This window comes from Desmodus rotundus, chromosome 7 (genome assembly GCF_022682495.2).
Source record: "Desmodus rotundus isolate HL8 chromosome 7, HLdesRot8A.1, whole genome shotgun sequence".
Classification (NCBI taxonomy): Eukaryota; Metazoa; Chordata; class Mammalia; order Chiroptera; family Phyllostomidae; genus Desmodus; species Desmodus rotundus.
The window spans coordinates 127,828,727-127,854,912 of NC_071393.1; the positions used below are offsets into that span (position 1 = coordinate 127,828,727).

The 26,186-nt window shown below is 49.5% G+C and overlaps 1 protein-coding gene across 3 annotated transcripts in view; it reads right to left on the reverse strand.

Moving 5' to 3' along the window:
• TTC7B (tetratricopeptide repeat domain 7B) overlaps nucleotides 1-26,186 on the reverse strand; it is a 215,390-nt gene that overhangs the window by 148,279 nt on the left and 40,925 nt on the right. For all 3 annotated transcript variants that reach the window (XM_053928133.2, XM_053928134.2, XM_053928135.2), the window contains exons 4-5: nucleotides 21,680-21,810; nucleotides 8,926-9,047 (exon numbers count right to left, since the gene is read on the reverse strand). In XM_053928133.2, the coding sequence (XP_053784108.1) occupies nucleotides 8,926-9,047; nucleotides 21,680-21,810 (253 nt within the window). The remainder of the gene's footprint in view (nucleotides 1-8,925; nucleotides 9,048-21,679; nucleotides 21,811-26,186) is intronic.

Sequence of the window (26,186 nt, forward strand, 5' to 3'; positions counted from 1 at the left end):
ACCTCAAAAACATTTTACTAAGCTGCAGAAGCAAGACACAAAGGTCTATAGATTCTGTGATTTCATTTACGTAAAATTCCCAGAAAAGGCCAATCGAGAGAGACAATAACAGATGAGGGAGTGCCTGGGGCTGCAGGTAGGAGAGGGGGCTGAGTGTAAATAGGCATAAAGAACTCTCTAGGGTGATGGAGATGTTCTGAAGCCAAACTGTGCGGGTGACTGCACCGCTGTATAAATTTATTAAAAACAACAAAACTGTGTGTTTGCAACCCGTGCATTTTTGATATGTAAATTATACCTGAATAAAGCGGCTAAAAATACATATAGCAGCTTGCTTTCTGGTAATTCCTGGCAATCTCCCCTCCCTCCACTTTATCTCTACCTTTTCCTTTTTTGTCACTTCTTGCTCCATTTTCATCCACTCTCAGCAGCTTCTGCTCATTGGGGCCCGCCTCAGCACAGCGCCCTACTGGGTCAGCAGAGCCAGGCTGCTCCAACCCCTTGGACCTGACTTGGCAAGTCCCTCTCATTTCCAGCTGCTAATCTCAGACTGGCTGGGACCTTCCAATAAATACCTGCTGGCTATTTTAGGGTCTCCTGCTCTCAGGTCCATCAAACGCCCCTGGCTTCCTTCTGCTCTCAGCCACACAAATGGGAATTGCCTGCTGGTCTATAGCTGTTGGCAGGGGGTCCCCACCAGCCTGTCCTTCGGGATTCTTGAGTATACGCTGCCATCTAGTTTTGCCGTACATGTTGTCCGTGGGTTTCTGGTGTTCCTGTCTGGTTACTGTGTCTTTTTTATGTGGATACATGTGAAGACCCAAAACCATGCTGCCACTGTGGTTATCATCTTCCCAGATTTCAGTTGCCAATTCTTACGTTTCTGTCCAGGGAGCTGACCAAACCTTCACTCTGTAGGGCTTTATTTACTTATTCATCTGGCCGTGTACGGTGCTCAGCATGTGCCAGACGCTGTCCAAGCGCACTATAATTACTAGTCACTTAATCCCCAGAACAACACTCTGAAGCAGGTTCTATTATTATCCCCAGTTTACAACTGAGAACACTGAAGCACGGGTCAAGTAAGTCGCCAAGGTCACGGTAAATGCGAGAGGGAGCCGGATCTGGGGTCAAGTGCTCTTTGACCACTGGGCCACACCAACTCCCCAGAGTGTATGGCGTGGATCTGGTCTGGTAGATCTAGCATTCAACCATGACCACCACCCCTGCCCCCTCAGTCCTCCCTAAAACACGAAAATCTTACCCCTGCCGTAGGGTAAATCTTACCCCTCCCTCAAAGACCAAGTTCAAATGTCAATTCTTCTAAAAAACTTGATGAACTTAGCCAGGCAAGTAGCTGCTTCCTCCTTCCTCCCTTCCCTCCCCGACTTCCCATCTTCCTGCTCCAGCTTTTCACCAGGTGTTACACGTGCTGCCTACACCCTTGTCTTCCCCTGAGCTCAAAGAACATTTTGTATTCATCTCCTGTCTCCAGAGCTCACCCTAGTGACTGGCCCCCCGCAGTCAGTCTCTCAATAAACATTCATGAAATCGAGTAGGCAATGGTTTTTTTTTGTTTGTTTTTTTCTTAACTAACTCAAAATGTGCTTGAAAAACAATAAAACTGCATTTTTAAAAAATAATCTGTAATTTAGAGATTTTACCAAGTCTGGCTAATGATTTTTCCTGGGTATTTTTGGGAAGAAACAAGCATTGCATCCTTTCTGATGTTTTAACTCCTGGTTTCCAACATGCAGCGATTGCTGCTTCTGACGTTATTTTGCCAGATTCAAAGGAGAACCAGCTGCCACACCCACAACCCAACCACCTGCCCAGACAGAGGCTGCAGGAAGAGCCGGCAGAAGGACGCAGTGCGTCTGTGCTGGGCCTGGAGGGTTATCACCAGAGTCGCCTGTGAATTAAAAAGTAAAACTTCAAACCTAAAATAGAGAGGAAGGTGGAAAAACCAAACATCAATTTAAAAACGAATTCATTAACTTTATGTTTATTTTTTTAAAGATTCGATTTATTTTAGAAAGAGAGGGGAAGAGGGGAAAAAGAGAGGGAGAGAAACATCAGTGTGTGGTTGCCTCTTGTGCACCCCCAGCTAGGGACCTGGCCCACAAACCAGGCATGTGCCCTGATGGGGAATCAAACCAGCGACCCTTTGGTTCGCAGGCCTGTCCTCAATCCACTGAGCCACACCAGCCAGGGTTTCATTAACTTTTTAAATCTTGTAATTTAATGCCAGATTTTGCTATGAGAGCATACAATTTTATTGTACATTTCCTTACTGATGTACTGACCAAGGCGGACATTTCCACACAAATATTGTATAAAGGTAGATATCTGCAAGAAAACCAATGGCCCTCTCCTTGTCGATAGAAGATTATAGTGTTTCGTTTTTAAAAAGTCAGGAATTCTCCAAAGATGTCTCAGTAACTTTCTGGGCTTTAGCTTAATCTCTCTCTAAGAGTTAACTAAAAATACCTCTGGAAAACAAAACGGAGAGAGTGATTTAAAAAGAAATAAAACCTTTAAAAAATAAAAAGAAATAGGTAAGAAGTATTCCTTGGACAGAGCTGGGGCCTCCACCCCCGCTGCCCCCCATGTAAGATGTTCCTGCATTTGACACCTCAGCCAGGGAGGAAGACCTGGGTTAACCAAGAGCCAGAGCGGGGCCTGGACTCTGCCGGCTCTCTCCACACTCTCCGCCCCAGGGCAGACGCAGCAGGGCCTACTCTGTGCACAGACGTCACTAGATTACCAAGGAAGCTCCCCACCGCCCTTGAGGGTGAGCTCTGGCTTCCTTCCCGACCAGACAGGATGTGAATTCCTCTTTCCCAACACACGTGCATTGTATCGCTTCCACGGTCTGCCCTGGAGGGGTGGCCTGCAAAGGCTACGCTGCCACACTCTCCTCCCATGCTTTGACGTCCAGTTTTGTTCGGCCCGCGAAGAGCAACATTATTTTATTTTTAAAATGTGGGTCTGGGAGGCCCTGGGAGCAAATGTTCTCAAACCACAGCAACTCTCCTTCCCGCTGTGGGGGCTCTGGGATCCCATCCACATGTGTGCTCGGTACAATGGCACCCCTCCCCCGACCTCAGAGATAGGGCAGACCCAGAAAGTGTATCATTTCATTCTGAGATCACGGAAACCCCGACACCTGGCCCCTTCACCCTCTTTTAACAGAAGGACATCATGTGCAGATGGTCCACGAACACCTCCCTCTTTGCCACTGGGAAGCAGTCGCCAGAGGTTCCGGGCGCCGGCCCAGGTGGTTCTGTTCATCCCTACATCCCCAGCACCGAGCACAGCGCCCAGTAAGGAGATCTAGCTTTCAGTAAATCGAAGTTGCATTAACTAATTTTAAAGAAAACACTCAACTGCTAGGCATCTGTGAGCCGGAGCCACCTCAGCTGAAAATGGAAAGTTCATTCATTCATTCACTCATTCACGAACAGCTATACACCAGACACTGCTCGAGATCCCTTCCCCAACAAAACAGACGAAATCCCTACCCAAGTGGAACCTGTGTTCCAGTGATGGAAGACAGACAGTACACAAGTTAGGTAAGAAAACACACAATGTGGACAAAGAGTCACAAATTACTCTCTTCTCCTGCTTGAGAAGTTGACCTTAGGCTAACTTTCCAATTCCATTTCCCTGGAAACCTGATAAAGAAAAATGTCAGTTATGTTACTAGGCAACGTTGCTTATGTTGAAAATGACCCTGGGGGGCGGGGTAAAGTGAGTAAAGGGGTCCAATACTTGGTAGTGGAAGGAAATGGAACTTCAGGTGGGGAGCGCACAATGGAGTACACAGACGTCGTACCCCCACCCACCCCACCCCACCCCACGCCCCCTACACTGTGGACGCCTAGAACGACCTTCCCGGTTCTCCTGCTGAAGCCAAGGACAGACCAACGGGGACGCACCCCCCTCGGTGAACACCGACAAAGCTCTCAGTTGGCACAGGACTCTCAACACTCATTAAGTACCAGCACTTATGAAGTACGCTGAAGCGTTACCTGTCCCCATAATTCATCACTGAAAGCGGTCTTAGAGTTTCGTAATTAAAGTGGACAAAGATGCCTTTGTTCCCATACTGAAGTTTTGATGACATTAAATGCAGACCTAGTATGCATTTAAACAGAACAGAAAACTGGCTGACACTTTTTATTACATAAATAGTTTCACCTACACTGGCTTTTTAAAGTCCTTATTTTCCAAGAGTAATTGTACACCCCTTCGCACTGCCAGGTACTCCGTTTTGAGAAAAGAGCCCTAACTGGGTGTGGGCAGCATGGTTCGAGTGGTGAGAAAACCGGACTGGGTGTCAGAGAAGGCCGGGCAGGTGCCAGCTCGGCCACCGGCCAATTGTGTGACACTGAGTGAATGCTATTGCCTCATTTACTGACTACTTCCCCAACCAAAGTGCAAACTCCCTAAGGCAGTGACTGGGCCGGAAGCAGGTGACCCCTGCACCCTGTGGGTGGCCCTCCTGCTTCGCTCCACGGGTTCCTCCCCTTTATTCCACATCTGACTCGTGCAGGTTTCCAAGCCAGGTCCTGGGCTGCCTTTGCTTCTCCCTCTACCCTCTGCCCCTCATTGACCTCATCCAGTCCAGGGCTTTAAATATAACCAACTGCTGAAACTCCCAATTTATAAGTCAAGCTCCACGCTCCCCTCTACGCTCAGGTACCTTCCTGGCTGACAAGTCCACCCAGACATGCGTGTCACAGGCATCTCAAACAAAGCGCATCCGAAGGCAAATCCCTGACATCCCCATTCCCAAATCTGATCCTCCTGTGTCCCCACTCCATCTAACCAATTCTCACAGAATCCACGAGACTTCCATAACAACCCCCACTCCAACCAGAGCTGCCCCCTTACACCCCTCCGGCACACAGGCCTCTTGGCAGGAGACCCAGGTGCGGCAGGTCAGGTCAGCCACCCAGCAGGTGTTGGCTGAGTTCGCTACATGCCGAACTGTGCCTGGTACTTCACTGGTGAAGCTGAGAAACTCAATCCAGGTTCTCGGGGAGGACGATACAGCCTAGTGAGGGGAACAGATAACAAACAAGCTCACCCATGCATGTAAGTACAAACTGTAGTAAGTACGGGAAAATGAACGGGTGCAGTGAGAGCAAATAACGGACAGCACCTGCTTAGTAATGGGGGGATGGGCCAGGCCTCCCAGGGAAGTGACATTGCAGGAAAAAAGTGGCATCCCTGGCAGTTCTGGTTGCAAAGATTCAAGGCGGGGCAGGGGATGGGGCGGGTGACATCTTTCTTCTCCTCGGCAGGCTGAGGGAGCCCCACGCTGAGGCTGTTTTCCCGCCCAGAGAACACCCAGTGCTCCTGCGTCAGGGAAGTCAGCTGACCTCCTCCTCGGGAATACCGGCCCGGCCGCCAGTGACTAGGTGTTATCCGAGCCGACTGTGCATCAGCAGAGTGCGCTTAAACCAGCAGCATCAATAAGTGCCGTTCCTTGAAAACGCTGCTGGTGTGAGGCGCAGCAATCAAATGAGTGACGGCGCGCCTGCTCTTCCCGGTCCTGCGTCCAGCTGGAAAGTCAGCCAGGCATGCCCTGATGGGAAATGGCCATTTACCACTTGCTATCTGCCTGCCGCTTCCTCCCCCAGGGCTTCCACCTGCGTTTTCTTATCTGCGCCTCACCACAGTGCTTGCTAGGTGGGATGAGCCCTACTTTACAGACAAAGAAGAGGAGGAAGGGCTGGTTCCAAATCAGGCCCTCTGGCCCAGGGCCCTGTGACCCCTGGGGGTGCCATCCTGGTTCCCTGAGGCTAAGGCTCTGTGATCTCACCCTCTGTGGAGCCCGAGCAGGTTTTTCATCCTTAACCAGCTTGCCCTGCCACCCACGGGGACTAGAGACACAGCTGTGAAACAGAAGTGGGTGTGTTCCAGGTCAGACAGTGCCCGGGGCCACACGGGGCTGCGTGGCAACCAGAAAGGGGGACCAAGGGTGAGAGGGAGGAGAGAGAGGGAGAGGAAAAAGTGGGAGGCGAGGAGAAGAAGCACATGATCTGTGACACGCTGTAGATGAGGCAGGAGGAAGGGTGTGGTGAGGACACCCCAGGCAGCAGCGGCTGGGAACCATCCCTAGAGAGGCCTCGTACTAGGAGTCAGGTGCACCCTCACAGAGAGGCAGGGCGCTGGCCAAGGCCTCTGTCCGAGGGTCCGACCAAGCCCTGCCACACATAGGGGCTGCTTTCGCCCACGGAGGTGTGCGCTAAATGGCCTGAAGGCAGAACTTGGAAGCCAGGTCCCCGTGTGTAAATAGGGGCAATGCCACTTACACCGCCAACCTCTCAGGTGGCAGTGCACACAGCAAGATGCCGCCGTGAGGGACAAGGACGATGAAGGAAAGGTACTTGGTACGTAAAAGTGTCACTGGGATCCAAGGGGTTTGGAGGGGCCCGGGAACCGGTCCGGGGGTCAGGTTCTCTCTGAAAGAGATTCAAGATCACCAGTCTGGCTCTCACTCTTGACAAAGATGGACAATTACAAAGGAATAAAAGTGATTGCTGTAACTCACTAAGTCCTCAGGGATGACACCCCCAAATCTGAGTATCTTTAAGTACATTTCTGAAGGAAGAGATGTGCTTTATCAATTTCTATCTCCTACTGCAGAACTCTTCCCTACTGCACTTCCCCATCCGTGAAGGTCAGCCAAAACGTGTCCACTGTACAACCCCAGGTGCGTACGTTTTTAAAAGATTTTATTTATTATTTTTTAGAGAGAGGGGAAGGGGAAGGGAAAGAGAGGGAGAGAAACATTGATGTGAGAGAGAAGGTGGCCTCTTGTGCACCTGCAACCGGGGACTTGAGCTGCCATCCAGGCACATGCCTTGACTGGGAATCGAACCAGCGACTTTTTGGTTTGCAGGACAATGCCCAACCCACTGAGCCACACCAGTCAGGGTGCAGATGCATATTTTTAAAATGCAGAAAACAGAAAAAGAATGAGACAGCCAAGGAGCAAACACATCAGAAGATGGGACTGTGGAAGCCACTGGTGCTTAGGGACAGCGGCTACCTCCGTGTGCCCCCACTCGCACCATAGAGACGCTGACTGTGGGCGTCCACTGACAAATGACCCCCGGCGTGGCTCTCCCACCCTGAGTAGCCCTGATGGCACTTGGCTTGTCCAAAACCTCCCACAGATTTCTCCCCTTGCATCCACCTTCTGTGGTCTCAAAGCTGGCCTTCGCCTCCACCGCCCCCGGGAGTAATCTCTTGCTGCACAATCCCAGCCTTCAGACACTGCAGCGTGCAAAGACCCTGCAGAACAGCCAAGCCGATGTCACCCCTGGTCTGTAGAGCCCAGAGCGAAGGGTGACAGGACTGTGGCTACGTCAGTGGGACTCTCCTTGAACTGGGGTAAATGAGAAATGAGGCACTAAGCAATGCCCAGCGTGGAATCCGCCATCTAGTGATAAATAATAAAGCTCTCATTGTCATTATTTTTTAGGTGGACTTCAGTGGGCGGCCAGCGTCTTGCAGCAGGTGGTCAGAGCCCTGGGGCTCTGCTTCTCCCTCCTCAGTGGACAGCTTTCACAGGCGAGGGCGTGCTACCCAGCCTGCCCCTTTCGATCCCACACAAGGCGTTTTCAACAGAAGCGACTGGTGCAGCACCCCCGACAGCCCCCAGAGAGCTCGTTCCTGTCTCGGGGCTTGCATAGCGGCCCCGCACACTCCCAGGTTAGAGGGAGGGACAGCAATGCTTGGGGTGTCCTCTGTGATGGGCACCTTTTATTGTGAAAGGGAGAAGAAACAGACCACTAGAAAAACAGTCCACGTTCCCGCCCTCCTCCGTTTAAAACAGCAAAGAAAACAGAACTCAAAACTCAGCTCAGGGGACATGCACCATCGCTCAGACGATCTCAGGCAGTGTCGGCTGAGATCAAATTGGAGCACACCTTTGTGCCAAAGCCACCGAGCCATTCCAAACCTTGGGGAGTTAGCTGTGACTACGCCAATCTGGACCAGTAGCCTTTGCAGCAAAGCAGGCCTTGTCCACAGTTTAAGAAGGATCCGAAAAATAAGTATTCACTCCCAGCAAGATGAAACCCCACTCCCCTGAGCTGCACCCCAAGGTTTGAAGCTCGTAACAATGAAGAGGGAGCGACTCCACTGTTCATTTGTCCAAAGGCTGGGACCCGTGTCCTAGAGGAAGGGACCAGGCCTCGGGGAGGCCCCCATGCACAGCCCAGGAGGAGCTACGGGGAACTGGATACCTACTGTTGGTCTTCATACACATCTATCCTGCAGCACAATGTCAAAACAAGGGACAGCAGAGGAGATTTGGAACAGATCGTGGCATTTCTCATCAGACAACACAAAAAGGAAAATAAACATCAAATGCATTAGCGAGCTCTGTCCCTTACACTCGGGCTCTTGGGCCTCTCTTAAACCCTCTGCACAGGCAGCTCAAGTAGAAGAGGTCCTCGTGGGACATCACAGCCACACTCACTTTCATCAAAGTACCGCTGGGACTTGGAAATCCAAGTCTCTGAACCGATCAGCCATTCCAAGGAGGGTGATCCCGTGGGCCGGGTTTCCAATTCTTTACCTTTTCCCCCAACCCGGAGGGGGGGGGTTTGTACAGTACCATTCCCAAGGGGAAGGGTGGCATGAAGCTTGGTTCCCATCAGATCCCCACCTCTTGTCTTGGCACTCCTTACATAGGACCCCCCTCCCCGCCTCCCACCTTCAAATCCCATGGGGAAGTGAGAGAGCCGGGTGGAGGGGAGAAGAGCGAGCCTATGTTCATTCTTTTTTTAAAAATCCCAATTATAGTTCATATTTAAAATTGTTTTGTTATAATAACTAAACTGAAGACAGTATTATAAAGCTTTCTATTCTCCTTCTTTAGAAAAAGTGAAGGCGGCTTACCCATTTTTGAAATAGAGGACATGGGCTCTCTGAAGTCCTGTTTCTAGGAAAAAGCCTAGTTCTTGATCGTGGGGAGCAGGGCCAGGCTTAGGGCTTCTGTTTTGAATATTAGTAAGTATTACCTAGAAGGGGAGAAAACCGGAAAACTAATCAGATCCACATGCAAGTGTACTCCCTGCAAACCCTATCGCTACGTGTACTGCGCAACTTGAAAAGTCGACTCCCTTGTGGGAACAAACGTCAGTGCAAAGGCCCTGGTGCAGACGTGCCAGGGTCAGGAAAGCAGAGAGAACGACTTCTCTGAGACAGGAGGCAACCAAGCAGCCCAGGGGCATGTGTGGCCCTCCTGGCACCAGGGGCTGAGGGGTGAAGGGCGCTGATGCGTGTGTGGTGCCAGGAGAAGCGTTAGGGCCGGAGTGGCTCTGCTACATGCCAGGACGTTGACAGAGAGGCTGCGTGAGACAGGAACAGGTCCCAGTGACAGGCAGAAATAGTCATCGTCCACCCAAGGCCGAGGCCACTGCCTGGCAGGCTGCAGCTTCAGCCCTGCGTGCACTTGATGAGCTCCCAAAAGAGCTGAGAAGCGCCATGATTGGCCTGGCCTAAAGTTAACCAGGGAAGACTGACTCTCCAGGCTACCGAAGTGAGGCCTGTGGACTGAGGAGCAGTCATCTGTTCTCAAGGGAGGAGCTGAGAAAAACAACCTAAGCTTCTGGTCTCCTGAACTTGACCTCTTGTCAACAGATGACAAGGTTTCAAAAGTTTAAAGTTTTAGCCTTGCAAGAAAGAATTCCAACTAATCAGGAGAAAGGCTTGCAAGTTGAGTGGGTTACAGTGAAAGTCTACACATATCTACTGTTCCAGAAGCTACTCTCTTTAAACTCACAAGTCAAATAACGCATTCAGCAAACAAGCTACTGTGGCCCGTTAAACACCATACAAGGCTCTCCGAACACTGTCCACATTTGCTGAAAGTCAGCAGCTCTTCAAGGACCCAGATGTTAGCCAAACCCCAAATATTCTAGGGGTCTTGAAATTATTCTCCAAAAGGAGTCGAAGCAATTGCTAGTTCTCTAACTCGCAAGGTCTGGGGAAAGAAAAGTAGAAGGCGCTCGATGAACAACAGGTTCTGGAGTGAAGGCCAGGTGGGCAGCCCTTGCATTTGAACTGCATCCCAGCATCTTCCCAAAGCTGCCTGGCTGCGTGATGACTTAGCACTTGGCTCTGCAAGTGCGAAGAGGTAGGCGTTCCTTCTACCTCCAGAAAGCATGAGTGTTTTGGTCTTTAACGAAGGGCCCTCCCCCCTCACTCTCTACGTGATGGCGGCGCACAGAGCAGGGGCCTGGGCACGCGTCCAGGATGATCTCACTCACTCCTCTGAGCTTCAGAAATCATCCACACGCTGCCCCGGCTGGTGTGGCTCAGGGGGTTGGGCATCGGCCCGCAAACCGAAAGGCTGCCAGTTCGATTCCCAGTCAGGGCGCATGCCTCGGTTGTGGGCCAGGTTCCGAGGTGGGGGCGTGCAAGAGGCAACTGATTGATGTTTCTCTCCCTCTTCCTCCTTCCCTTCTCCTCTAAAAATAAATGAATAAACTTTTAAAAAGATCATCTACATGCTGCCAGCCCCCACACTTACAGTCTCTAATCCAGACTTCCCTTCTGAATTCCAGGCTCACCTATTGAACTACTTCCTTGGCCTCTCCATTTGGGAGGCCAACTCTGAAACCTTTAAAAATTATCCTTTGTGTGATTTTGAAAACAGTTTTTAATTGCAAAGAATGCCATGATTATTTTAAAGCAAAACAACTCAGTATAGTACAAAAAGAAAGTTATAAATCATCCTAAAATTCCACCACAGAAATAAGCAGTTAACATCGACTGAACAGTAGTCCAGATATTTCTGTATTCGTGTGTATCAAGAGGAGAGAAAAATGAAAATCATTTTGCAGAAACTGAGATTGTGCTCTATGTCAGTTTTAAATTTAAACCATTACATTTCATTTTAATTAAATTTGCTAGAAGAAACGAGGGTGCAACCAAAGTAATTATTCAACTTCAGAAAAATGTGGATTTTTTTCCCCACATAGTTCATAAGAGGTCTCTCTAAAATTAAACATACTTCATATTTATTATGTGTGTGTGGGTGTGTGTAGGAAAAGAGAGAGAGAAGAGGAAGTAGGTGATTCTTTTACCGATGTATTTCAACTTTATACAGTATCTCCAGATTCATAGTAAAGATGAGGAAGAAGCTTAACACATTCATACTTCCTGTGACCTTCCACTTTGCCCTCTCTTCAGCCTCCTAGTTTTGTTACATTACTTTTTATATTGCCAAGGCTCCCAAGGGCCCACCCCATAATTGTTTTTTGCATCAGTTCTATATGAAAATGCACTTGCTGCTTCTCAAATTCTTTATTTTGAATCAATTCCTGGTTGGCAGAACATTGCCAAAAAGGGCTCGTGGGAGCTGCGGGATGAGTTCTTGCATGTTTGGGAATGCCTGTCTCTCGCCTCTCCTGCTCTGAGCCTGGCTGGGGAGGGTGCCTTGAACTTCACACTTCCTCTCCCTCGGAGCCCGGCAGATGACTCCCCGGACTCCTGACACCGAGACCCGCTGTGCAGACCCCGGAAGCCAGTCTACTGCTCTCCCTGTGTACATGATCTGCAGAGAGCAATCCGCTTTTCCCCGAAGTCTAGAAAATCTACCAGGAGTTGTCTTGCCATTCATCCCTCTGTGCCCGGTCTTCTCAGCATGCAGAAGGAGCTCTTAGTCTACAGATTCAGATCTGTAGTAGAAAGCAATGCGCTGGAGTTGGGCTGCCACTCTGGGTTCAAAGCCCAGCTCCCCACTTTGGCAAGTCCCGGCCTCTCTAGACCTCAGTTTTCTCAGTGGTAAAATGGAGATGGCAACAGAACCTGGTTTTAGCATGGTCCTACAGACTAAATGAGATTCTGAGATTTTCTCCCCTTCTAATGAAAGCACTTAATGTTATAAATTCTTCTGTACATTTTCTTTTATATGTCCTGAAGCCCTATTTTTAGGTATACACAGTTTGAAGACTAATGTCTTGCTGATGAATGCCTCCTTCTATTATCCGGCATCTCCCTTTGACCCCTGCACTGCTCCTCGTTCCTGATTCTACCCTCTGACATAGTAATGCAGCCATTCTAACTTTGTTCTGATTTTTGTTTGCATAGTATCTATTTTTACTTTTTGTCTACCTATCTATTAATATTTAAATGGTTTTCTTGGAGATAGTATATCGTTAGGTCTTGCTTTTTTGTCCAATCCAAAAATCTCTGCCTTTTAACTGGGGTGTTTAGACCGCTTACATTTAAAGTGATTATTGACATGATCAGAACCATCTTGCTGGTTGTTTTTTATTGTTCCACATGTTCTTTGGTCCTTTTTTCTTTCTCATTCTGCCTTTTTTCTTGATTGATGATTCCATTTCAATTCCATTATCAAATGGTTAATTATCTTTTTTTTCTTATTTTTAGTGGCTGTCCTAGGGTTTACAATATAGCTCTTTAGCTTATCACAGTCTATCTCCAAATAATGTTAGACCAATTCGTATATAAACACCTTATAACAATATATGTCCATTTTCTCCCCTCACCTTTGTGCTTTCATGTTATTAACCCCAGCACCTCAGGGACAGGGCTCACCTTCAAGGGCCCTTTTCTGGGCACTTCCCTCCTAGTGCCCAGAATGCCTTCCTCGGACAAGTGCCACCTAACTTCCGCCCCACCCCAGGAAAACCCAGAGCATTCTTACACTCCTAGGAGTCTGGGCTGAGCTCAAAACTGAAGTCTCCACCATCACCCACCTTGATAAATAAGGTCCCCCAGCCAGCTGCCCCAATCAGACACCGGGGCGTGAGTGTGAACACCTTGGCACTCTGACATCTAGCCTCTTACCAGTCGTGTCCAAACTGTCTCTCAGGTATGTCTGTATCTGTCCCTTTCCAGAGCCATTATTCCGCCTAAGCTACTGTCACTTCCTGTTGATTTCTACAGCAGGCTCCTAAATGGAGTCTCCACATCCTCTCCTGCTCCCTTCCTTCCCTTTCGCTCTCCGCAAGCAGCCCGGATAATATTTTTATATATTTTTGAAATATTTTATTTATTTTTAGAGATAGGGAAAGGGGGGAGAAAGAGAGGGAGAGAAACCTCGATGTGAGAGAGAAACATCAATCAGTTGCCTTCAGAACGCGCCCTGATCGGGAACCAGACCAACAACCCAGGCACGCGCCCTGACGGGGAATCAAACCGACGACCTTTCACTTTGCGGGACAACGTCCAGCCAACTGAGCCACACCGGTCGGGCCTGAATAAATTTTTATAACACAATCTGGATCGTGTTGCTCAAGTTCTTCCTCATCTCTCAGGTGTCGACTTGACTATCACCATCTGGAAGGACCTGCACTGACCCCATGACATGAGGGGGCCGCCTCTACGGTTCCCTCTCAGTAGGGTGTCCTATCCTACTGCTGCCCTGCACTTGTCAGTGTGGTGTTTAACTTGCCCGCTGGTTGTTGGCCTCCACGGTGCTACAGCCCTCACAAAGCCAGGGCCCCCTCTCTTTCACGTACTAACACATCCAGCGTCTCCCGCAGCAGAGTCTGCTGCAGGGCGAGCTTTCAACGCACGTGGTAAATGAATGAAATGTGCAGTAAATGAATGAATGAGTGAATTTGCAAGGCCAATCAGAAATGTGGAAAAGAAACAAGAACTAAGCTACCATGCATTAGGTACTATGTAGGTACAGAGTTATCTCATGTATTCTCCCACAAAAACCCACAGGGAGACACACCATTATCCTCTCTTCACTGAAGGGGACGCTCACGCTTGGCTCCGCTGAGGGAGTTGCCCAAATCACATGGCTAGCGACTTAGAGCTGGTGCTAAAACTCAGTTCCACCTGACTGTGCATGCTAGCTCCTCCCCCTTTGTCCTATCAGTCTGTGTCTGCTTGTGGAACAGAGCCCAGTCAGTGGACAAGGGGTCAGGGCTGCCAGGATGAAGCTTTAGGTTATCGGTGGGAAAGATGCAAGTGGGGAGACAGAGAGAACAGCTCAGCTCGGGGCTTGCTCTGAAGCCCAAGCATCTTGGATTCAATCCCTCCTTCACCAAGAGCCTCGAACACACGGGTCTGGGCGGGAGCATGGTTTGGTAGCATTAAAGCCACCCCTTGTTCTGTGGGTAAACACTTCCCCGTGAGAGGATGCCAACAAGCATCCTGAGCAAGTGCGGCCTCTGTTGGTGTAAGCACACACCCAACGGCTGAGGGAGCCTGGAAGCCAGGGAGCAGGGGCCGGATATTTTAGATCAAAGGACCCGGGCTCAAGACCTGGTTCTGACCCCTCCCCACGAGTGGGCTTAGGAGAATCCCTTCGATCTCCCAGATCTTCACTGTCCTCACCTGTATAACGGGGTGATAATATATAGCTCACATGACTGTGATAAGCTGCAAGTGGGAAATCTAACGAGAATATAAACACAACGATCTTTCATGGAGGTACATGAAAGAGTTATCTTCAAGTAGGAATAAATAAGGACATTTTCCACCACCTTTATTTTTTAACATTGTTTTAGAAAGTCTAGAAATAGGACATGAGAGAGATGAGATGGAAAATATTAGAAAGGAAGAAACCACCACAACAAAAACCATTCTTCTGCCATATATCCGTATTCTCACAAAAATAAAAAGGATCGACTCTATTTTTATAGAGGAGTTCGATGTTGTGGCTAATGATCCTCTATTACTATCTTTGTCAGCCTTCAAGATACGGCTCAGGTATCATCTCTTCCAGGGACCAACCCCAAACTTCCACACCGGTCCCAAACCCTTCTCTGGGCTCACAGCGCCCTCTGGGCGTTCCCCACCTGTGTCCTCGGGAGATCGATCCTGTTTCCTAAGGACCTGCTCTGTGGCCTGCTCATCCCAGAGCCCCTGGCAGCCAGCACAGTGCGCAGAACACAGAAGGGACGCAATAACTGTTTGTGTAAGCGAATTAGAATGCAACAAAATTACTCTAAAATTCATTTAGAGGTATCCACAGAAAAGGACAGAGGATATTCTGAAAATAAGGATAAGCAGTTACTAATCCTTCCAGATGTTAAAACCCATCATAAAAAAGTTCTTATTAAACAGAGTTATAGTGGTGCAATGTAAGATGGCAGAACAAAATAGGAAAGCCGGAAATTACTCTTGTATCTAACACTTTCTTAAGAATGACTTAAATATGACAGAAAATATGAAAACGAGATGTAAGATCATCTTAAAGCGGCACTGAAATTTGGGGAGAACATGAGTCATGCCTGATATCATATACCAAAGTAATCCCCAGAAGGTTTAGAAATGAAAAGGAATTTTTAAAAACATGGAAAATGGTTAAAGACTCTTTAAATCCCAGAGGGGGGTTATCCCAAATTTCATCTTTAAAACAATATAATAAATACAATAAAAATATAATCAGGTTCAACTGTGTACAGGTTAAAAATTTATGAGCAACTTAAAATGAAAAATTACTGATTGGGAAAACATTCTGAGTAAAAATGATATAGATTTAACATATTTATGGTATAAAAACTTTATTCACATTGTAAAAAAACACGCTACATCCCAAAATTGAACAGAAAGTATAAACAGACAAAAAAGAAGCATAACGAGGTCAAACATAAAGTTTGCTGGGTCTGACCCAGCAAACCTGCTCCTACGTACGTACCCGAGAAAATCACAACATCTGTCCACACGAAATCTCGTGCATGAATTACAGCAACATTTTACAATGGCCCAAGAGTTAAGAGACAAAGTGATTACCGGAGAAACAGAGTGCAGTATATCCGCAGGACGGCCACGTCGCCTGACACTACGGAAGGACTGAAGGACGACGCAGCTGCAGCAGGACGAATCTAGAGACCCTGAGGCCAAGCCCAGCAGCCAGTCTGCGAGGGCGCCACTGCGCGGTTCCACGCGTCAGACACGCCCTGAACACGCAAATCGATGGAGACCGGGGGACTGGAGGCGAGCGGGCACCGGGTCTCCTTTGGGGTGGCAAAAATGTCCTGGAATTAAATATCGGCGATGGCTGCACAGCCCTGTGAGCATATTAAAAACCACTGACATGTACACTTCAAACGGGCGAATTGTATGGTATGTAAATTGCATCTTACAATGTTGTAATAAAAAGGAAAAAACATAGCTAGTAAACAAATAGATGAAAAAAAAACCCCAACCTGTCTGACAGTCGAAGAAATGCAAACTACAATGGCAAGGTACCGTTTTCACCGAGCAAATCAGCGAAGTACCTTTTATACAACAGCAAGCCTATCAACATTGCGGAAATCCGCTCCCCTCCGGCACTGCCAAAGGTAGAGGAGGACAGTGCGACTTGTAGAGAGCAATGGGACAGACACATCACGTAGTAACAAAGATGTTTAAAAATATCCCCACTTCCGGGACCTTGCCCTTAGGCAGCGAGGCAAGGCCAAGGCCAAGGCAAAGGCTACCTGGAGGAGTGGGCCTGGCAGTGGCATCCGGAACAGGCGCTGCCGCCAGTTCATTAATCATGTCACAGAGGCCACCCCCTGATGGCCTAGTGCATAGCCTTGGAAACACGTTAAGGTTCTGCTGTAACATTGAGTGAAAACAAAGACAGATTAAAAACGCTTTAATGCCGTAAAGTTATGAGGGCAGAGGCTGACGGAGGAAACACGAAAATTAAACTACTGTTTCCAACACGTGTTTAAGTATGTTATAGCCTCCCATTCCAGCTCCTCGCCGGCAGGCTCCGCATCCGAGCGCACTGCCCAGCCAGCCGGCTTCTGGACACTTCTCTAAGGAGGTGTTCCTCCAGGTGTGCGGTGTCAGGCTGTGAGCTGTGGCCTGCGGCAGTGGCTCGAGCGGGGAGGGGACGGGAAGGGAGAATCTGTCCTCTTCTTACTGATTCACATTTAAAGCCCGGTCACAGCCACACAGACCTCCCTCCGAGCCTAGCCCTGCCTCTCCCGTCTGCAGCTCCGGGTGCTCTTCCTCGGCAGGGCCTCTGGTCTGAATCCCACACACACGGAAACCTTCATCTCCTCCTGTTCTGAATCAGGCACCTCGGCTGTGCCACTGCGAACCCTTCCCGCCGGGTGGACACCTCAGACTCGGGCATGACCACGCTGACCACTGAGCAGAGGAAATCTGGGCGGGGCCCTGCCCTAGGGCGGGCCTGGTTGTTTCTGTCCAAACTCCAGCACTGAACAGCCCGTAACGAGTCTGTGGATGGCCCATAATTTAGCACTGCCTCCCTTTCTAAAAGAGGGTGTAAAGGAATGAACTGTCAGCAGAAGGTAAGGTTCCACCCTGGCACTGTTTCGGCTCCAGAAAGCCATCACCAGCTGGCTGGCAGATGCGCGCGAGGGACAGGGGCAGCATGATTTCATTTGCCAAAGGCAGAGCTCACACTATAATATCCAAGGATGAAGTCATCTTTATTCCTGTCCTTGCACCACTAGAAGCTCCCTGTGGGGCAGATAACGTTATTTAGTGCGGCAGGACGCCACCACCTGAAGATAAACTAATCAAGGCCGCCCCACACCCTCTCTAATTCTACCTGCTCTAACTTGATTTGTTTCATTAAATCATTTTATGGGTGCAGTGTTAGAGAGACCTTTTATTCCACTCCAGAGAACAAACCATCGGGGAAAGTTACCAGTAGACGTCTCCGGGACAAGCACGCCACTGAACAAATACTTAACACGCGGGGCTTGTGCGTGCTCCGGTCCTCCCCAGCCCTGCCTCTGCGTTTGGAGCAAGGGGAGGACGGCACAGGGCAGCTCCTAGCAGGCTGGCTAGACGACACAGGAGACTCGCTGCTTCTCTAGCCCCAGCCAAGCCGGGCTGTGTGAGGCCCGCCATGAAAACAAAAGCTGAAACAGGGGACTGGGCCAAGGTCCCACGGTCAGAGGTGAACAGAAGTGCAGAGTGCAGACATCACGTAGGGACTCCCGGCAAAATGTTCTATTATCTCCCGCCCAAGAAAAAGAAAGCAAAACTTTCCTGAAACAGTCACTCCATTAACATTCCCCTGAAAATTCTTTAACATTTGAAATAAAACAGTGTGTTTACAACATCCCAGATTTTTACCACATATCTGAAGTTTTCTAAGGTCAGGAAAGATGCCACTGCCAGGTGACATGGGGACAGAGGATGACAGCAGAACTAGCGCTGCCTGTGTGCCGACCTCGGACCGCTGGGGAGCGCACGGCCAAACCACCTCATCCTGACTACCACAGTCCAGCCATTAGTGTTGCTCTCTCACTAGTGAGGATCCTTGGGCAGCACAGAGAGGCTGGCAGCACCGCCCAAAGTCACACAGCTAAGAGGTGGCAGGCCAGGATCCCAACACCACAGCTGCCTGACAGCTGTGCTCTGCCGTCCCTGCAGATCAGGAAGTCAGCTCGAGGGGAGGCCAAGGTCATCTCCCTCTCTGAGTGCCACTGCTCTACAGGAAGCAAACAACTGGAACGTCACTGAATAGACCCACTCGTAGGGAAACTCAGAGAGTGGGGCCCCCCCTCTCTCTCTCTGGAAATGGGATTTGGCGGTCCCCGATGGCGAAAGGCACTGGCCACAACGCCCCACACTGCCCTCCAGGGCTCTCCCCAGATTTTGTCCTCGCCCGTGCATGAAGTTAAGAGCCAACACTAATAAAGTGCCCACAGATCCCAGGAACTGGGATTTTCTTCTCTGGAGAATGGCTGGGAAAGGAGGGGCAAACCACCGAACGACTGACCGCGTCTGCCCAGCGCAGCAAACACAGGGACAGAGCTTGTGGGAGCTTCCACCGAAGAGGGCCACCAACCTGGAGAATCGAAGCCTGACCTTGCCCTGGTCTTGGGCTTATTTCAGGTTCTAGTTCCTTAAAATTTCGGTTTTTAATTTAGTATACTTCTTAAAAGTCACTTAAGTTCAAAAACTTTTTTTGTTTAAGCCCAAGCAGGTTTCCTCGGCATAGCACCCATCATCTGGCCTCCAAAACCCCTGCACTTTCACCTGGCCCAACGGTCACTTAGGAAGGTCGTTCTCCCCCTAGACTCCTCATCAGTCAGCAGATATCCTTGAATACCTACTACAGTCAAAACAGACGTTGGAGTCACTCAGTCTCTCATTGCTAACGTCTCAACTTGCCGGGTCTGGGGAGGCTCAACGTGGTCTCCCACGAAGGGCGGCGCAGGTAGGAAAATCTGAGCCAGAGACGTGAAAGCCCCCGGAGACTGACCCTGGGCCGAGCCTGCGTCCCCACGCCACTTGGAGCTGTGGTCTGCCTAGGGAAACACTCTGGGGCGCTTTCTACGTGTGAGGGTGTGGGGAACTATGGTAGCCTGGGACAGTGAAGTGAGCGAGTGCTGGACTCGGTAAAGAAAAGGTAAAGAAACTTTCTTCTCAGAACCTAACACCCTATGATCGCTATTTCCCCAAACCCACAGGAAATATTTGTTTTATATCCTATGACTGTATCCTTGAAAATCTGGCTAAAAAACTGCCTGGTGAACAGGCGGTTACAGCAGCCACGCGACAGGAAGGAACCCAGACCTGCCAACGCCCCTGTGATGAACGGCTCAGGTAGCAGAGGAACCTCCTTTCTCCCGGCCCAAACAGGCAGCCTCAACACGATAGAGCTGGACAACTGTTGGGGAGCGGGGTGCAAAACAAGGGCCCCTAAGTGGCGAGGGCCGTGGGGTGAACAAGAACAGCTTAGCTGGGGTACGCGGATTTCCCCACTGCCGCGCACTGGCTATCGAGGAGGCAGGGGGTGGAAGTAATGTGGGTTTTGAAAGCACAATCATTTCTCTAGACACCCTGTCCTAAATTCCAAATAACAAAAAATTCCTTTCTCACAGCAGCCTGCAGACAAGACATCCTGGCAAGGCCTGGCCGGAAAAAGTCCAGCCACTGTTAATAGAATGAGAACGGATGCAACCTGGTTGCCAAGGAGGGAGGACTGGAATGTGCCTGCGGGAACAATGACGACTTCGCTGTACTAGTCAGTGGGGGCGGTAGAAGCCATGGAGTGAGCTTGTGTACTGTGTGGCCGTCACATTCAAAATGACTGAGCGAGTAGAGCAATGAGTCTGCATCAGATTTTGCATTAAGCTTGTACATTCCTCCGTGGAACCTATTGGGATGATTCAGAAGCCACAGCTATGGGCACCTGGTGATTGGCAGCTTCATCCCAACAATGTCTCATCATGTCTCATGCAGAGCTTTTTTGCACAACGTCAAATCACCCAGGTGACTCAGCCCTGCTACAGCCCAGATTTGGTGCCCTGTGACTCCTGGCTTTTCCCAAAACTAAAATCACCTTTGAAAGGAAAGAGATTACAGACTGTTGATGAGATTCAGGAAAATTATTTGGGACAGCTGACGGTGACTGGGAGAACTGTGTGAGGTCCCAGGGCGGCTACGTGGAAGGGGACTGAGGCGTCCTGGTCCTGTGTACAGTGTTTCCTGGATCTCCTTCAGGAAATGTCTCTATTTTCATATTACGTGGCTGGGTACCTCTGGACAGACCCCGTGTGCTCCCAGACACAACGAGCCGTGATTTACAGCCATTCTGGTGCAGGCCAGGCCACGTATCACCTCCCTGCCTCTCACAAGGCAGTTCTGACCCTCATCACATACAGTAACATACAGAGATTTATGAAACAAGTCACGTCCGGTCTGCATGCTATTAAATGACAGAAACTGACAAGACTTTGGTGGCCCCTCTGTTCTAACCCTCACGGCGACAGAGAGCCCAGACCCCTGACGGGAACAAGACTGCGGTCATTTTCAGCCTCACAGGATCTCCCATCATTTCAAAGTACCTCCCAGGATACGCCTCTGGGTCTGGAGGGGCAATATCACTGTCAGGCTGTGGTTAGAGCTCCAGAAAACTCGGCCGGGGGCAGAGATGGCTGGGAGCCATTGCCATTAGTAAAAACAAGTGACATTTGTCCAGAATCCTGCGCCACGTGCCTTGTTTACCTGACCTTTCATAACCCCCACAAGAACCCGTGAAGCAGGAACTACGACTAAGCTCCTTTTCCAGGTGGGGAAACTGAGGCTGAGCAGTGCAGGAGCTTTAAAGGGCTGAGCCAAGACAGCGATCCTTCTAAACAGACAAGTGACACAGCCCCGTCCTGCCTTCCTCTTCCTCTGCCGGAGGTGTGAGCTCGGGGCCTCTCGTTCATTCACTCTCTTCTTAAGGGGCCCTCCTGTCTGCCGCTGGGTTCCATTTCCCTCACCAGAGGCACACCAGGGACTGCCGGGAGGAACCGTCCCAGATGGCTCCAGGGGATCCACCACCTGCTTCCAGCAGGTCAGTCGAGGGTCCCCAGCAGACCTTTGGCATCACCATTGAGGTCAAACCCCCCAAACCCAGCTGTACAGATGGTCCACGCAAGTACAAATGAAGACTGACCCATTTTGCAAAACAGAACAGGAATAATTAGCTGGCTTTGGGGTGCTAAGGGGATACACAGGTGCATACCGTCGTCCTGCTCCAAGGATGCTAAAATGCTTCCCAACACCGGCCCGTCCACTTCCCAAGCCCCGAGATCAAGTCCCTGTTCCCCTCGGCATCACGGAGAGGGAGGGAAGCTGTGTTCCCGGAGGCAGACAGGCGGAAGGTGTTCCAGAGGTTGACCACCGTTCTCTATAATCGGATTTGAGATTTTTAAAAAACTATCCATGGAACAAACACTCGATCCACACTCACCCTTTCTATCTCTTGGAGGTACAGGAGCGCAATGTCCCCGGCCTTCTCATAGCAGGTGACGACATCCTGCTCCCGGTCCACATGGAGGTTACTGGTAGAAGAGGAAATAGGCAGCTTCTCTAAACAAAGGCCTGGAAAAATCAAACACAAAAACTGGGTGAGTTGCTTTTCATGGGCTTACCTTTTAAAATGTGGCTCTAGAGGGCAAGAAAGTGGTCCCAGGAGACCACAAACTGCCAGAGAAGCGGATTCTCTGTCCCCTGTCTCTCCAACTACAAAGAGAACATCAGAATGGAGCGCCAAAAAGAGCATCCACAGTTACAGACGAAAGAGGCGCAAAGCACCGTTTGACGTCTGACATCCGGGCTGAGAACCTGATCGCCGTGATCCCATTCAGACCGAACACGGCTTCTCCATCAATCATGCCCCAAGGTCCTTAAGGAATTTTTAAGGTAAGTAAAGTTAGGCCCACAGAACAATATTAGCTAAGGAATATTTTCTATCTCCAAGTATACACTTAACCAACTGAACATAAAAAAATTAGACGCTCTCAGGAGGCTTAGTTACTAGAAAACCTTCCAACCCTCAGCCTTATAGAGTGGGGGGGACAGCAACCTCTCAGTCCTGGGCAAAGAAGCCCCAGAACTTCGCTTTGTGGGCATCTCTTTGCAGATGGAGGAGGTACTCTTAGCCGAGGGAGATGTCAGGGCTGGGATGTAGGAAAGGCGGAAAAAATCACGATGCTGAGGGGAATGGCTGCAGCTGGAACCCAGTGCCACTTCTGCCCCTGCCCCGGGCATCCAGCCTGGAGCAAGGGGGACTCGGGTTCGACCCACAGCCAGAGGCAGCAGGAACTCTGTGCGGAGGGCCTCCGGGGCCTCAATACCCAACAGGGCTTGTGCTGCGTGAGTGCCCTCGGATTCACACACACACAGGTCCCACGGGTCCCACTCCTTTGGAAGTGTGAGGAAGGGTTACTACTGACGCAACGGGGTCTGCAATGGGAGGCGCCAGAGAGAGTCCCGCCAATGGAGAAGCTGAGGTCTGCCATGGTAAAGACAGTAAGGACCAGCCCGAACCCTGCAGTCAGTTCCTGGCACCGTGGGAATCAGAATCCGGGCCTTTGGCCCCTCCAGCAATGCCCACCAAGGCTGTCGCTGACTTTCAGAGCGGACACCACCACAGAGAGGGGGTTAGACCCACTAAACACACACCAGAAAACAGCCCAAAGTCCCCGTGCGTCATTTTGACCATGGCCTCATCCAAGTTGCTCTTCAATGGCACCGGTCCCTCCGGTCTGTAGAAAACTGCCGGGCAGGCTACACTGTCGGGAAGGAGGAGAAACCACTCCTATTCCCCTGGAGCCAGAAACTCGGGACCCCGTGCCTGCGAGCTCAGAGGTTACCACTTGTCACAGAGGGTGTAGCTCAGACAAAGATTCCAATACGTTTTAACAGCTTTATAGGGGTAAGACTGTCGTGTAACCAACTACACATTTTTTTTCAACATTTCAATATTATTGTTGGTTTTATTTAATTTTTTATCAAGCCCATAATTTATGTCTGGGTTCACTCTTTATGTTGTGCAGTCTGTGAGTTTTGACAAATGTTTTGATAATGTCAATCAAATATCCACCATTACTGTGTTGTACACAGTAAGTTCGCTGCCCCTAAAAGTGTCCCCTGCTTCACCTCTTTACCTCTACACCCCTCCTCCCGAACCCCTGGCGACCACTAATTTCTCTACTGTCTCGTAGCTTTGCCTCTTCCGGAATGTCATAGAGTTGGAGGCACACAGTACGGACCCTTTCCGGACTGGCTTCTTTTCACTTAGCTACACTGATGTAAGGTCCCTCCGTGTCCTTCTGTGGCCTGACGCTCACTTCTTTTTGTTGCCTAGTAATCATCCATTTCCCCATTAGTCTATTAAAAGGCACCTGCATTGTATCCGAGTTGGGGCAAACGTGAATAAACTGCTATAAACATCCATGCGCAGGTCTTTGTGCGAACACAGTTTTCAACTCAATTAGGTGAAACACAACTGTGAAGTGTGGGGTGAGAATGTGTTTGTAAGACACAGCTAAACAAAAACGTCTTACTGACAGAGCAGTTGTATTGTTGCAAAGTGTCTCTGTCCTCACCGACCAGCTGTCCACTTGTTCTCTCATTCGCTAAAGTCTCAGGCCTGTCAGTGGCTGTGCTGACAGCCTCACTCAACACGGCCTCCTTTGAATGACGTGAAACCATCTCACGTACGGCATAACACCTCACAGTTAAACCATCTCACGTACAGCATAACACCTGTACAGTTAAACCATCTCACGGACGGCATAACACCTGTACAGTTAAACCATCTCACGTACAGCATAACACCTGTACAGTTAAACCATCTCACGTACGGCACAACACCTGTATAGTTAAACCATCTCACGTACAGCATAACACCTGTACAGTTAAACCATCTCACGTACGGCACAACACCTGTACAGTTAAACCATCTCACGTACGGCACAACACCTGTATAGTTAAACCGTCTCACGTACAGCATAACACCTGTACAGTTAAACCGTCTCACGGACGGCATAACACCTCTACAGTTAAACCGTCTCACGTGTGACATAACACCTGTACAGTTAAACCATCTCACGGACGGCATAACACCTCACAGTTAAACCATCCCACGTATGACATAACACCTGTACAGTTACACCGTCTCACATACGGCACAACACCTCACAGTTAAACCATCTCACGGACGGCATGACACCTCTACAGTTAAACCATCCCACGTGTGACCTAACACCTGTACAGTTAAACCATCTCACGGACGGCATAACACCCCACAGTTAAACCATCCCACGTATGACGTAACACCTCACAGTTAAACCATCTCACGGACGGCACAACACCTTTACAGTTAAACCGTCTCACGTACGGCATAACACCTCAAAGTTGCATGGCTTCCGTCCCTCTCCCCAGTCTCTATTCTCTTGTCACACACATTTTAAGTCCCTGTAAGTCCCACCCCACGCGGTTGTTATTTCTGTCGAAATGGTCAATTATCCTTTGAAGCCCCTTAAATAAGAAGGAGAACTCGTACCCCACGGGCTCCAGGACAGCCATGGCTTCCAGAGCTCGCCCTTCCTCTGCACCGGCTCACACTTCCCTCTCCCTAAAGGGATTCCTTTAACACCTCTCCCGGTGCAGTTCTGCCGATGACCACGTCTTTCTGTCACCGCATGTCTGAAAAAGGCTTCATTTGGCCTTCGTTGTTGAGAGATATTTTCCCTGGGTCTGGAATTCGGGGTGGGCAGTTTGCTTCCTCGCCCCCCCCCCAAATGTCCGCTCCACTGCAGTCTCACCCGCGTGGTTTCTGACAGTAAACCCCCCATCGCCCGTGCGTTTGTTCACCCGCCCGCAATGCGCCTTTGTTCCTGGCTGCTTTTAAGATTCTCTCTCACCGCTGGTAGTGAGCAGTTGAGGTGATGAAGTGTGTTGGTTTAGTTTTCCCCACGTTGCTTGTGCTTAGCCTTTGCTGAGCTTCCTGGATCTAAGGGTGTATCGTTTTCATAAAATCTGAAAAATGTTCAGTTGCTACTTATTAAAATGTTTCTGTTAACTCTCCTCCTTCCAGAGGGGACTCCAATGACACACCTTAGGCCACCTGAAGGTGTCCCGCAGCCCACTTATGCTCTTGCCACTTCCTTTTTACTTTTTCTTTCGGTTTCATTTTGGATGTTTCTACTATTGCTGTATCTTCAAGTTCACTAACCTCTTCTTCAACGTCTAATCTGCCTTTAATCACATCGGTATAGTTTTCCTCTCCACAAATGTGATTTGGGTCTATTTTTAACTTCCACATCTCTACTAAACTTTTTGAACATAAGGAACACAGTTGCAATAACTGTTTTAATGTCCCTCCAGTCCTAGGGGCTTAATTCCCTTTCCATTTGGAGCCCAAATTGTTTATGCATATTGCACCTAAAATCACTAAGCAGCCTCTCCAGTGGGAAGTCTGTTACAACCTCTTGAAATTTTCTATGAAGAACACATGATAAACTGAACAAATTCACCATTTGGTAGATCGGCCCAGAACCGCTCAAAAGCAAGCACTTGACTGGAGCACCCACATGGGCTCTAAGTTCTGCTTTGTGCAAAACTGTAACCACCACACAACAACAAAGAGGTAATTGTTTCACAATCTGCCTTCTGCTGTGTGAGAAGCGACCAAAGAATGTGCAAATCGGTATCAGAGATTTAATAGAAAGAAGACAAATCCTCCGTGTGCCTGTGTGCGGAGGGCCGGGGAGGAGAGCACTCTGCACCTCCGCAGCTGGCCTCGGGCCACTAGGACTCACCAAGACGACCAGGGCCCCCTGGGACCTGCCAAGCCCGCTGACTCAAAGGAAAGCCAAATCCAATTCAAAACGGTTTGACTATCTGCTGTATTTTGAATTCTGAATTACTGAAACCCAGTCGTCTAGGGCTGCAATCTGTGACCACTCATG